The 13,454-nt window shown below is 40.7% G+C and overlaps 1 protein-coding gene across 1 annotated transcript; it reads right to left on the minus strand.

Moving 5' to 3' along the window:
* Nucleotides 1-358: 358 nt before the first annotated feature.
* On the minus strand, nt 359-12,709 carry LOC118801304 (NACHT, LRR and PYD domains-containing protein 1 homolog). Its single transcript, XM_036561556.1, has 5 exons — nt 12,688-12,709; nt 10,129-11,403; nt 8,662-8,848; nt 1,638-1,829; nt 359-434 (listed from the first exon to the last, which is right to left on the minus strand). The coding sequence occupies exons 1-5, from the start codon at nt 12,707-12,709 to the stop codon at nt 359-361; spliced, it is 1,752 nt and encodes a 583-aa protein (XP_036417449.1).
* Between the last annotated feature and the right edge of the window lie 745 nt (nt 12,710-13,454).

Raw genomic sequence — 13,454 nt, forward strand, 5'->3', positions numbered from 1 at the left:
GACAGTGAATTCCCAGGCTGCTTTTTGCTGCCAGTGCGCCCCTGATTTTACATGTGCATTGTAAAGAGACCCCATCTTTCATAATGATGCCGCTTTTCATGGGTGATTATAGAATACCTCTTTTTGTCTGGCTATTTTCAATGTTGCTGAACAGTATACAATAGTGGGAAACTGCAAAGTGAGGTATACGGCAGGGATCGCTGTAGCCTTCCTCAAATGTCTGCTAAGATTGTTGTGCAAGACAGAACCTATGTTAAACTATTCATATGCTTGCTCTTGTGGCAGTCTGTACAGTCCGCCTTTTTGCCTCACTTCTCCTCTTCCTCAGACACAATAAAAAAAGAAGTTAAAAATCTTCTCACTCTAAATGATCGCCAAATGACAGAGACCAGATGTCCTCTTCATCCTTGCCTTTGAGACTGTCCACTTTAAACCTGCCAATGAGGAAAAAAAGAGCACATAGATTCAAAATTGCACAGTTTCATACATACATAGTACATAAATAGAAATTAATAAAATTACTACAGTAGTGTTTTTAAATACATTATCCAGGCAGAACAGGATATACAAATATGGGGAAAGCAAAAAAGCCACTACTTATTATCTTTCCTCACTAGATTTTTGTTGTTGTTGTTGTTCTTTGTTTGTTGGTTTTGTTTTTTGTTGTATTTTTACAGCGGTGCTATAGTTTTGTTGAAACATTTGGAGGGGTACTACAGAGCAGCTAAATCTAAAGGCCTTACCCATGCAATATGTGAAACCACAGCCATTCTCTACAGGAAACAAACTTAAATATGGCATTTTTCTTAATTTTAGTCCACAATTTATTTGGGGGGAAAAAGTATGCTTAAAACAGTAATTATCCACTAAATTGTGCAGAACTGTGTTCTCTGTAGGGGATGTGTTTATTTCACACTTTCTTTAAATATTTCATATTTAAAGAATAAACAAAACATGTAATTTGACCAGGGGTGCCAAACTTTTGCATATGACTGTATATGCATATTTGGCTAAAAATGTACTCTCGAGGTAGTGGTAGCCTAACTACATTCATGTATGTATTCAATATACCTATGAATATTTTCTAGGGGATGCCGCTGAACAAATTTCAGGAGGTACATCAACATTCCCTAACATCATACCTGAGAAATAGACACAAGCAATTCTGTATTTTGTTGTATGCACCTGAAAAGACATGTTTTTGCATGTTTTTGTAGTGACCCACTACTGGCCATAGTCGTGCTGGATTTGCAGTAAAAGAGACTTAAATAATGTAAATGGGTTGTTCTTGTGGACGGTACTGGTGCAGCAATGTGTCAAATGTAGTATTCTGTGCTCCTGTGTGGGGGTAGTGAGGCAGTGTTAGTGCCTACAGTCATTTAGAGGCTTGTGGCCGCCTGCTATCCTCAGCGTTCAGTAGCATCGACCAGCGGGTCTCCCCTGCTGCTATGTTCAATAAAAAGGCATCCAATTGAATTGCTATGTTTCCTGAGTCTTCTTAATCTGCACAAATGCCAAACTGGTCAGAAGTGGGATCGCTCCCTCCACCCTGGAGAGGAATAGTGAACTGAGCCCAGGTCAAGGAGGAGGACCAGCACAAAAAACAGGCAGTGAGAAGTTGCTGAGAGAAGCTCTACAGCAGAGCCAGCCTGGAGGGCAACATGAAGATGCCTAGATGGTGGCTGGCCACAAGAACCTGCCGGCAAGGCCTGGGTGGAGCGGCAAGGCTGGAGGCCGGAACCAGTGAGGGAAGGCCGGCCCACGGATGCTCACTGGTTAAGGCCAGACACCAGATCTCCAGCATACACAAGTAGCAGCCTCGCTGGCATCTGTGGAGCGATGGGTGGTGGAGAAGATGGAGAGCGGCCAGGGGAGTGCTGCTACTCGTGTCGGCAAGCAGTGAGACGCAGTGCTCAGTCTCTCTGCTCCTGTGCCCTGGGGGACAGGATGTGGTCCAGAGGGAGGACTGGCGGCATACGTGGCTAAGAGCATGTGCCCATAATGGGAGTGTTTACTTTGACAGTGGACATTCTATAACCCCTTGCTCATAGAGACTAGGCAGGTGGGCATGCCCCTCTGCACATCCATTATCTTTCTTTCTAACCTAGTTGCACCAAAATTCATTCCAAGGTTCGAGAGTAACTAACTGGCCTTGGCTACTCCATGTTATGTTATGTTAGATTGAGCTTCATTCAACAAAGCCTAAATCCTTGTTTACGTAAAACACAGTGCTGTTTGATGTTTTCTTAGGTTGTGTCAATCATTAACCTATTCCAACTATTCACAAGTTTGGATCTAAATAACAAGTGTGGCTGGCAAGAGTATAAGCAACAGTAACTTCTAAAACACATGTATTGTATGTAGTTTGTGTAGTTTTGAACTGTCTATTACCAACGGAAATCCTTCTCGTCTTGCAAAGGCCTGGCATGGCAGAAAGAAAGGATCTTTGCGGCGCACTTCTGACTCAAGTTTTTAGCATGAAGTTTCACTTCTCGTATATCATGTACGGAGTGAAGGAAAGACACAAGTGCGTCTACATTCTCATGGAACTCAGGATTTTCTCTAGAAAACATGGAACAACAAACGTCATTGAACATTTTGAAAACAATTCATAATTAATATTACAATATACATATCATTATGCATTTTTAGCAAGCATTAGGAGCTTGCTTTGGGATAATTTGGTTTGTCAGTTACAGGATTATAGCTGGTATTAATGTCTATTCCATACATACGGTTTAATTTCATCCACTATCAAGCCATTTAGAAGGTGGGTTCTTTGGGATGTCTTTGATCTTTGTGATAAGTAGAGTTTCACTGTGTAATTTAGCAAGGAGCATTTAACGTAATAACAATAAAACTAGAGGAGGCAGATGAAATATTCTTACATTTTTTTGAGATTACTTGATATCTGAAGGAACTTCCTCCAGTCACAGGCAGACATTATTGAAATGTCAGAGCAGTCATCACTGAAGCAAATGAACTTGAAAGTCTGTCCGGGTTTCCCAGAGTCAATGTGCACATCATATGAATCCAGCTTTTTGTGCTCAACAGATATTCTGAAATCCCAAAGCAGAACGAAATGTAAAACACAGAAAAGCTTTTCAGTGCGAGCTTCCTTTAAACCTTTACCTTTGCTATGCAATATAAACATTTTATTAAGGTCAAAGAACTGACATAGTATTTCTAAAATGTACCAGACAGATTGTAAATATGCCGCACACCTCGGTTTAACTGTGCTTTATTAAAATGTATCATATTAAAAGTGCAACGTCCATGAGTTTCACCTGGCAAATGCAAGTTCATGTGACAGTTCAAGATGTGAGCAGAGGTTCTCTTCACTGTTCCTGCACTTTGTACCCACACTTAAACTGAGTAAACAGGAAACATATATGTAGCATTACATTATCAGAGATTGCAACTAGAAGGTGTGAAATTACAAAAAAAAAAGGAACCATCAATCATAATCGTCATGCTTTTTCTGATTAAATATGACTATATCATATGTGTCCATATGACTATATCATATGTGTCCATATGATATCATATTGCTGGTGTCAGAACAAAACCATTTTTGTTATTTTTTAGTTTTTGAAATAATTTGAAAATGCCTGTTGCCCTTTCCATTGAATGTGGACTTCATGATGAACGGATCAAAATAAACGTCCCAAGATGACTTGGAAAAAAGTCTGGTTCCATTGACTTACATTAAAAGTAAAGTATGTTTTTTCCTTCTCCTGTAAAGTTACTATTTTGGAGATACGAGGTTTTGTTCTGACAGCAGTGATATGTGGTATCCATGTGTTCATGTCTCTGTGATTTTTTGGGGGGGAACGTAAATGTAAAACTTTTGACTGTGTGCATTTTTATCATTTACCTGAGTTTTTCTGAGACCACATTACTTCTGAAAGTGTTCATGAAGATTTCAGCATTGGTGTAATTGATGGTCTTCACTGACAGATGAACACTACCCACTGATCTGCGTTTGTGCAGTGCGCTCATGATCCTCCTCACACTTTGGTCAGAGAGATCACCATTTTGTACACTGTAGTAATGTTGAAACAGGACAGAAAATTAGGGATGTAGCAAAATTTCGGCCACCAAGTGTTTTTAGCCAACAATGGTTGAAAAAAATAAATAATTAAAATTCTGTTTTCTGTTGAAAGTGAAAAAGGCAGAAAACTGTAACTGAAAAAAAAACAATGATTAAATATTTAAAAATCACAAACCACAGCCAAAGGGCAAAATCTGAAAAAAAGGCTGGAAATAACTGCCTTAGATGAACAACCATTCTCTGCTCTCAAAGACGTACACACCGAATTCCAAAAAAGGTTAAGACAGTATGTGAAATGCAGAAAGCAGTGATTAGTAAATTCTGTTTGACCTGTATTAAATTGGCACATGGTACAAAAACACAATATTTAACCTTTTACCTTATGAACTTTTTGTAAATATATGCTCATCAAAAACAACTGGGATAGGATCATGTTTACTACTGTGTTACATCATCTTTCCTTTTAACATCCCTTAATAAACACTTGGAGACTGAAGACAAAAAACAGATCCAATTCTGAAAGCACATTTTTTTTACCATTCTTCTGTTATAGAACTCTTCAGCTGTGCAACCGTATGGGTCCTTCATTTGTTGCGTTTTCAGTGAGAAAGTTCTGGACTGCTGGAAAGCCAGTCTAGCACCCACACTCTGTGATTACGCAGCCATTCTGTTGTAACATGCAGAATGTGGTTTCCCATTTTCATGTTGAAATAAGCACTGACGGCCCTGAGAAAGACATCGTCTAAGAGGCAGAACATATTGCTAAAAAATATGGTCAGCACTAATAGTGCCTTCACCGATGTGCAGGTTACCCACTAATACCCCACACATATATCATGACAGACACTGGCTTTTGAACTGTTATCTGAATTGTCTTTCACCTCTTTTTTTACAAGATTCCCTGATTTTTTTGGCATTAGGTACTGTAGAGGGTGAATGCTAAATTCCCTACAAACACTCACTGAGGAGCAAACATTTTAAACTGCAGGATTTTATACTGATGTATTTTGGCAAAGCACCTAGCCTCATCCCATCCATAAAGGACTAGGCCTTTCCTACGTGCTCCTTTTATACCTAAGCACCTCCTTTAAAATATTATCTGAACATTTAACAAATGTTTCTAGTGTTAGATTGTCCCAACTTTTTTCTAACATTGCAGGTATCAGTTTAATCATAATTATTTACAAAAACAGTGAAGTTTAAAAGTAGTACACACATCTTGTATTTGTACACTTTTGTTCAAATAGAGGTCAAAGTAAATTTGCAAGTCTGTTTTCTGTTTAATTAGTATTTCACATACTAACCCAACTTTTTTGTAATTGGGTTTGTAGTATTTTTCACACATACTGAAGGCTATGCCTATAATCATTTAATAAGTTTATTTTATGTAATAACTAAAAATGTATGTAATTAAAAATGTCAGCATTTTCATTTTCCTGTTTCAGTTTTTTATCCTAGTGTGTCTTTAATATTGGTTTTGGTTTCAACCAAGTATGTTTTGTCATGTACTTTTAAGCTTATTCTCATGAACAGTACAGGAAACTTGAACTTGATAGGAAAAATGATTACCGCAGATGCCGAAGGTCTTTTCCTTTTTCCACAGCTGAGATCAGAGCATCAACATCGTTATCTGACACATGGCTGAAACTTAAGCTGAAAAAAAGACAGAATGATGGAGTGTTTTTAGAGTTTTAAAATGTCACTACTATTGTAAAATGTAAATGTACAATGTAAAGTACAATTACATAATTGTTCTATACTAATATAGTTCATCATCCTCTTGACCAGCACTGCTTTTTTTATTAAACACAGACAAAGTGACAAATGTTGAAATGATTCAGTTCATTAAAGTTGTTTGTCTTGAAAAAACACATTTAGAGATTTAGTGTTTTTAGGCTGCTAACACTTTAGAAATTATTGAAAATAAAATTTAAGGCAATGGCACAAAATACTGCAAAAGATCATTGTGTAAATTGCATAAATAATGATATGTTATTATACATCATATAACATCATAGATGATTTACGATTATTTCTTATAATAAAGGCCTACTTTTATAATAAAAACAACTGTTTTTAAATCTCCAGCAAGTCAAATTCTCAGTGGCTAGAGGAGCTGTCAATCATATCGTAGCATCTTTAAGAAGTATTTTTGTATTTTGATTTTGGGAGGTGTTGTACAGAACTGGGTTCATTTTCTAAGGGACTTTTGCAGCTGTGGCCAGTAACAGCTGAAAATAAAACACCACAACTTGGGTCTTCTAATAGTGGTGAACACTACAAATGGTCTCAGAAGAAAAAAAAAGTTTCCATCTTGACAAGCCAAGCTGACAGAACTGATCCAAAGTTTGGCCATACCCACAGCCACACAGATAGTGGTACAGGGCCGCCAGTGCTGGACGTGCAGCTGGCTGGGACATCTGGCTAGGGCTTGTCTGTTGGAGGTGAAGCTAGCTGGAAATATGCCGGGGTCACAGTAAGAACATTGCAGACCCCTATATCCACATTCTCCATGTCCTAGATGTATGCAGCCCTAGCCCAAAAGAACAGTACAGGCAGCAAACAAGCAGTGACTATGGCAGAGTGAACATCCATATCAAACCCTTGCCATGTTTCCAACAACATTGAAGGGGTTCCATGTACTGCTCTGGTGGACATGGGGTCAATGGTCACAGTGGCCCAGCCAGAAGTGGTAGGTGCAGGGTTCAAGATGCAAGTCATGGCAGTTCATCTCCGCACAGTGATCAGTGAGCTAGTAATGATGAGGGGGAGAGGATGGCTGATGCTCACATTCGGGTGCAAGAATATGTGCCACTTAGTCTGGATAGCTGAAGTGCAAGGCATGCATTCTAGGCCTGGACTTTTTGAGAAGCCATGGGTGCCAATTAGACCTAGAGAGTACCACACAGAGATGGCTGCGTGGTGGTGATGAAGCCACCAGATGCCTAGTGCAAGGATCTGGCATGGCCACCAGTTAGGGAATGCCAGGAGGGCTCAGAGGGAGGCGAGGCCGACAGATGATGAAAAGACGCTGCAAAGAACTGGGCCGAGGGAAGAGTTCACCCTCCCGAAGACAGAGAAAAAGAGCAGCACAGGTGACCAGGGGATGGTCCATTACCCCCAGCCCTGCAGAAGAGTAGCTTTTCTATTTCTGTCTTGGCCTCTGTTTCATCAAGGACATCAAAGTGTACAAGATACTGGTGAACAGAAGCTCTTTCGAATTCTGCTTTAACAGCTTTGCCCAAAGTACTGGAAAAAAAAATCAGGGCAGCAGGTTTGAAATAACATCTCAGGAAGTGCAGATTTCTGAACAAAGAACTGACATTCCTCAGGCATCACAAATGTGGTGTGGGGATTGGTACTGCATGTCATATGTGAGTAGCCCATTTTTTTAGTCTAAATTACAAAGCTCCAAAGTCAGAGATGTAACCAATCACAAAGCTGTACAAATATTGGCGGGAGGAGGAGGAAGACGACGAAGGTGCCGGCAACAAGAGGCACCAGGGCAAGGAGCGAGTCCTGGGTTCCCGGCCTGAGTTGGGTGGTGGGGGTATGTGGCATACGCCCGCCCCCCGGGCCCTGACAATGACGGCCGCGAGAGCTGGCAGGAAGATGGGGCCCGAACACCCAGCGGCGACGAACCTCGGCCAGGACGGCAGGGAGAGAGCCGCAATTGTGGGGGAGGGGGGTTGCGGGTGAGCGCAAAGCCCAGGCTCCCCCGAGTGACGGCGGGAGGAGGAAGACGACGATGGTGCCGGCAACGAGAGGCACCAGGGCAAGGAGCGGGTCCCGAGCCCCTCTGCCTGGGCCCCGCCCCCTGTTACGCAGCGAGGCCGCTTCACTACACCTCACGTTCGACCCGGGTTGCTGAGCTGCAGGCTGGGGGCGGTGACAGGGAGGCGGAGCGGCGAGCTCTCGTTCCCTCTCGGCTCAGGTGCTCCTTTTAAAAGAGCTGAGAGGGAACAGAGAGAGAGAGGGACAAGCAGCAGCAAGAGACTGAGGAGCTAGAAAGCTCCTTATTTAGGAGAAGGACTGAAAAGTCTAGCTGACTGAAGCCACTGAAAAGTGGCCAGCCTAGGTTTTGGGGTTTTGTATTGTTTGTTTGGTTTGAATTAAAGAAATGGCTGCTGCAACCCTGAATCCTGCCTCCAGCATCCTCCTTGAGCCCGGGGTAGCACATGCCGTGCTACAGTAACTAAATATGAAAATATAACTGAGTAAAATGGCTAAAATCACTAGAATGTAACTGAGTAAAAAGATTCCTTTACTCACTAATATACTTGAGTAGAAGGATTTGAGAATACTCAGGAGAGGTAATCCATCAATATTTTACTTAAGTATATGTTCTTGAGTAAATGTAACTAGTTACTACCCACCTCTCAAGGTTTATAAAGACAGGGAATTTTGGTCAGTGGTGTAATTGCATTTCGCCACTTTTTTTGAAACAATATGTTTCACCCCACCACTTTTGGGGGTGTGGCGCCTGCCCTGACTCACGCTATGTTCTGGATATTAATACCAGCAGAGAGGTGGGTGAGGGCAGTATTTTCGCAGAAAAGGCCTGACGGAGAAAGAATGTCTCAGCTATCAGGCACTTCAAATACTACCTGTAAGGCTGATCCTTCACTTCAAGCATGCCTCCCTGCAGTAGCTGATGACCTTCAGAGAACCAGAAGGGCAAGTGGCTGGAGGAGCTAGAGATGTACAAATTCACCATAACCAACTGTGCAGGCAAGTAGCGCAGTAATGCTGATGCCCTTTCCTGGCACCCATGTAGTGAGCAGCATGCGAGTACTGTGAGCACAGAGAAGCTAAAGAATAGAATCTGTCTCAGGGGGTAGACAAGCAGGATGAGGTGGCTTGCAGTGTGACCATACAGAGCTGTGTAGCACTGGTATTGGACAGTGATGGGTGGGCTGAACAACAGAGGCAGGGCTCAGACCTGCACTGAGAGGAGGTGGCAGCCCTGTCCCCATTAAAAAGGGCTTTGGAACAAGTTTGAGACACTGCAGCTAGTGGATAATGTCTCAAAGAAGATCTGCATGGAGCTGGCAATGAGGGAAAGGAGATGGCAGGTTATCATGTCCAGGGGACAACAGGAGGTAGTTTTAAAGACAATGCATGAGTCTGCAGAGTCCAGTCATGTCAGACTCTTTAACACATTCAACAACACAAGCACATTTTGGGACTAAAAATGTTTTTGGATTATGTTTGCTAAGTCTCTGTCAAGACATCCACCATGGTCTGAGTGGAGGGTCAACTGTGTTTCCCTGCTTTGGGCATTTAGAGGTAGGAACCTACATGGATTCTTTTACTAAGAAAAGCATGCCTTATGAAACAAAATTAAACATTTACACCAAAATAGTTGGCATAAAATGGTGTCCAGAGGATGAAAGCTGAGTTGTAATACTTTCAAGTGGTATGCTGTGTGACCACATAATGTGAACGAATCATTGTAGAGTCAAAGCAGAGTTTTGGTTCTTGTTCTCATTTGGTTCTGGCAGTCAGTGGATGGGCCTGTGCAGATCAAGAGGATAAACTAACAAACTATACTAATATAGTATATAACTCCTTTAAACACAGCTGCTGGGTAATGTTGCTGAACAATGAATTTGTGTTGACTATGAAATATATTGATGATAATACTAACTGTAGTTTATCACACTTGCTCAGCGCCTTTTCTAGCATTATTAGATTCTCTGTTGTACTTCCTTGCAGGTCCAGGGTTCTGATGCATCTACAGAATTGCAGACAGTACGCTGCTGCATGGTAATCCGTTGTATTTGAAGAACTTAACTTAATTTCAATGCCAGACTTTGCTGCTTCCCAAATCTCCATAGCATTTTGCACAACCTGGTTGTTATTGCACTCATACAAGCACTGAAGAGCAAAACTGCATAAATGTGCATCCAAGTAATGGATTTGTAGAAAGTTGTAGAGCCATTCTTGCAGCTGGGCACATGTGGCATGAGAGAGTGCTTGTTGATGTTTCTTCGTAAGTAAGTTGCTCACTGCTTGGTTGGAGAGACCAAAAAGGCACTGGATAATAGGTAAGACATGATAACTGTTCCTACCTGAAAAGGAAAGCAGCTTTTCTATTTCTGTCTTGGCCTCTGTTTCATCAAGGAAAGTGTACAAGAGCGCAGCAAAGAACTCCTGAAAGCTGAGATGCATAAAGGAAAACATTTCCTTCATATTTATTCTGTCTTTGCAGTGAAAGGTGCAGAGGAAGGGAATGTTGGTCGAATCCAAGACATTTAGAATCGTCTCTGGCACTTTGTTTCTCTGGAACAGAACTCGGCCTTCAAGAATTCCTTCGTGCGCTAGTTGGCCAAGGTCCTTCAGCAGGTCATGCTGTTGAGATTCAGTTAAGCCTTGGCAATGATGCTCCAGCAGAATAAACACAAAATCAATGAATATGGAGGTGGTACCTCTGAATCCACGTGTCATCTTCTTACTTGTTTTGCTCTTTTCCTTAAAGACACTGCAGACAAGCCAGCACATGACTGGACTGGAACAGACTGAGTAAAGTGTTCCATTTGCCTTAACTTCCTCATACACTTGTCTGGAACGCTCATCATGCTCAAAGAACTTCTGAAAGTACTGTTGTATCCCGTTCTCAGAGAAGCCCATGATCTCAGTGAAGCGCTGTGGAAACTTGAGTAGTTTTCCCAGTTTTTCTGCTGCTATTGACCTTGTGGTGACCAGCAGGAAGGACTCTTTCAATATGAATCCCCTCAGAAGGGAGCTTAGAACAGCACCAGGCTCAGCTTTGATGTCTGCTTTGACGGGCAATGGTTTTTTAGGCAGTGAAAGTCTGAGTTCATCGAACCCATCAAGCAAGAAAAGTACTCTCTCTGGTGTTTTCTTTAAGATCTGAGCCATTTCCTCACTGCAGTTCAGAAGCTCCACCAGATTTACGTCTCGAGCAATATCATTGAGATCTGAGCATCTCAGGTGAAAGACTATATCAAAGATTCCTGCAAAGAGATTTCCATTCGCCCAGTCGTAAAGGATCTTTTGTGCTGTGAAAGACTTTCCATTTCCAGAGTTGCCTTGGAGAATAACAGCTTTTGGACGCACGCTGTTTGGGCTGTCCTCTTGACTGAACAGCTTGTCAACAGTAATATGGTGGTCTGTATGGTGGGTTCTGGCATGGTGGAAATCTTCTCCTCTGGAGCGAATCTCTTTTTCTTTCTCTTTTTTCTTTCTATGTCTCTGAATGATGAGTGGATCCACATAGCGATCTGCAAGCAGCACATGTTCACCAGGACGAGAGGTATATTCCCTAATGCGCTCATGCTCAGCCACCAGTGACGTCTTGTATTCTGCGATCACAGAGGTTATATCTGGCAATGACAAACCCAAACAAGGTCAGATTCAAAACGTGCAGGGCAGTGAGCAATGTATTTTATAGCATTATTTTTTACAACAGATTATATTCATTTTTAGTATGGTTTATTTTAATGGGGAATCACACCAATTTTTTTTTATTTGCTGCCCATTCTATCATTAAGATGTGAACTGAGTCTTACTGTTTTGATGTGAAATGTGATATCAACAATGTACATACAGCAAATTTAAATATTGAATTGTAAAATAGTAGTAAATAGGCCATAATTAGATTGTAAGAAAGTAAACTTTTGGCCAAAGCTATTTTACAACTATTGTAAAACAGACTTTGATCTTGAATTAATTATGCATTTTATGTCAAAAATCTGTGAAATAATTAACAATAGTTGTTAAAGTAATAAAAAGATCAAATCTAAAATTCTTAGTAATTGAAATTCCAAATTAACATACCTATCTCACTTCCAGAATAGCTTGCACCTACAAAGAGGTTTATAAAAGCAATGATTTACAATTCATTCATACAGTTTTCCCCTCAAGTAATATGCACTTTTCCAAAACATTGCAAAATAATAATAATAATCATCATCATAATAGTAATATTAACACACTACTTTTATATCACCAACAATGTCTACTTAAAGCCTTTAGTTTAAACCTAAAATATTTGTACTTACCAGCATTATTTTGTGAGAATGTTATGTCCTTTGCCTTCACATTTGACAGACAAGGCACGAACACTGTAGCACCTGATCCCACATGCATTTGGATGTTTACTCCAGATGACTGTGAACCACCTGTTCGTGTAGCAGGATTATACTCTGCAAAAAAGAGTGTTTGAGACAACAAAAAAACAGGCCTTACATGGTCTAACGTTTCAGTGTTTAGGCTCTTCATCACTTTTATAATTCTAGCAGGTCAGGGATAAATGATTCCAGCTGCACTCTATTGTAATAGTCATCATTATGAATATCTCCTCTACATACCACATAATGTCTCTCCAAATATTATAAACTACTGTCTATGACCTAGATGACCAATGATCAAAATCTAAATCACATACAACCTCATTTCCAAAACAGTTGGGACAGTGTGTGAAACATTGATAAAAACAGAAAGCAGTGATGAATAAATTCTGCATTTTTCATTTTATGTGCTGTCCCAACTGTTTTTTGGAAATGTATTTGTAAATACAAAGATTCTCACCAATCTAGTTTTGCATAGTCTTAGTGAGTCATAACAGTAGTTTAATCTAATCACTGATTTCCACAGTTCAGACTTACTGTAATCACTGTCCTTCTCCATTGTTCGTTCTCAGTGCTCTTCTTGCTACACAACTAGAATAACCTGCTAAACAGGAAAATGCATCAGTTGTCTGGGCCAGGCAGATCTTAAAACCGTCTGAAGAATCTTTCTGTGGATTTTTACTCAAGTTATTGCACACACAAGAAAATGATTACAATATATGACAATATATGAAACTTAGGAGTTTGAGGATTTGTTGGATTCCTGCATAATCCTATCCATATGTGAAATCAAAGCCTCTGTCTTGTCTCGTCAGCTCATCTACCATACTGCAGATCCTGTTATCAGATTACCACACCCTAAACAGGCCTATTTAGGTGTCTCTTACTGGCAACTAGCATCTAGGTATGCGCTTGCATTTGACTGGCTCATTGTTCTTTTTGAGGGGGGGGGTGTCGGGTGTGGATCGCTTCTGCATTTTATCTTATCAATGCATAACCACCTCTGCTTCTTAGCAAGTGAAGACCCGCCTCATTTTCTTAACGTTATGCACACACTGGTTGAATCGATAATGTTGTCATAGTTCACTGACCTTCAGCACTGCCCTGCTTTCCTAAGAGTTACAGCACAGTACTCAGCATTTTCCCGCAGCTGCATTAAATTAAACCCAGAATGAAACCACTAAAAACCATAGCATGTGATACAGTGAGGGAAATAAGTGTTCAACCCATCAGCATTTTTTAGATTTAGTATATTTCCAACACAGCTAGTCACATGAAATTTAGACCAGATATTTATATTAACT

Source organism: Colossoma macropomum, unplaced genomic scaffold (assembly GCF_904425465.1).
Source record: "Colossoma macropomum unplaced genomic scaffold, Colossoma_macropomum, whole genome shotgun sequence".
Classification (NCBI taxonomy): domain Eukaryota; kingdom Metazoa; phylum Chordata; class Actinopteri; order Characiformes; family Serrasalmidae; genus Colossoma; species Colossoma macropomum.

Coding starts and splice junctions, on each gene's coding strand:
- LOC118801304 (XM_036561556.1), bottom strand. CDS start 12,709: ATGGAGAAGGACAGTGATTACA. Junction 11,404..12,687: donor GGAGAAGGACAGTGATTACA/GTAAGTCTGAAC, acceptor TGTCATTGCCAG/ATATAACCTCTGTGATCGCA. Junction 8,849..10,128: donor AAAGCTGCTTTCCTTTTCAG/GTAGGAACAGTT, acceptor CTGTGCTCACAG/TACTCGCATGCTGCTCACTA.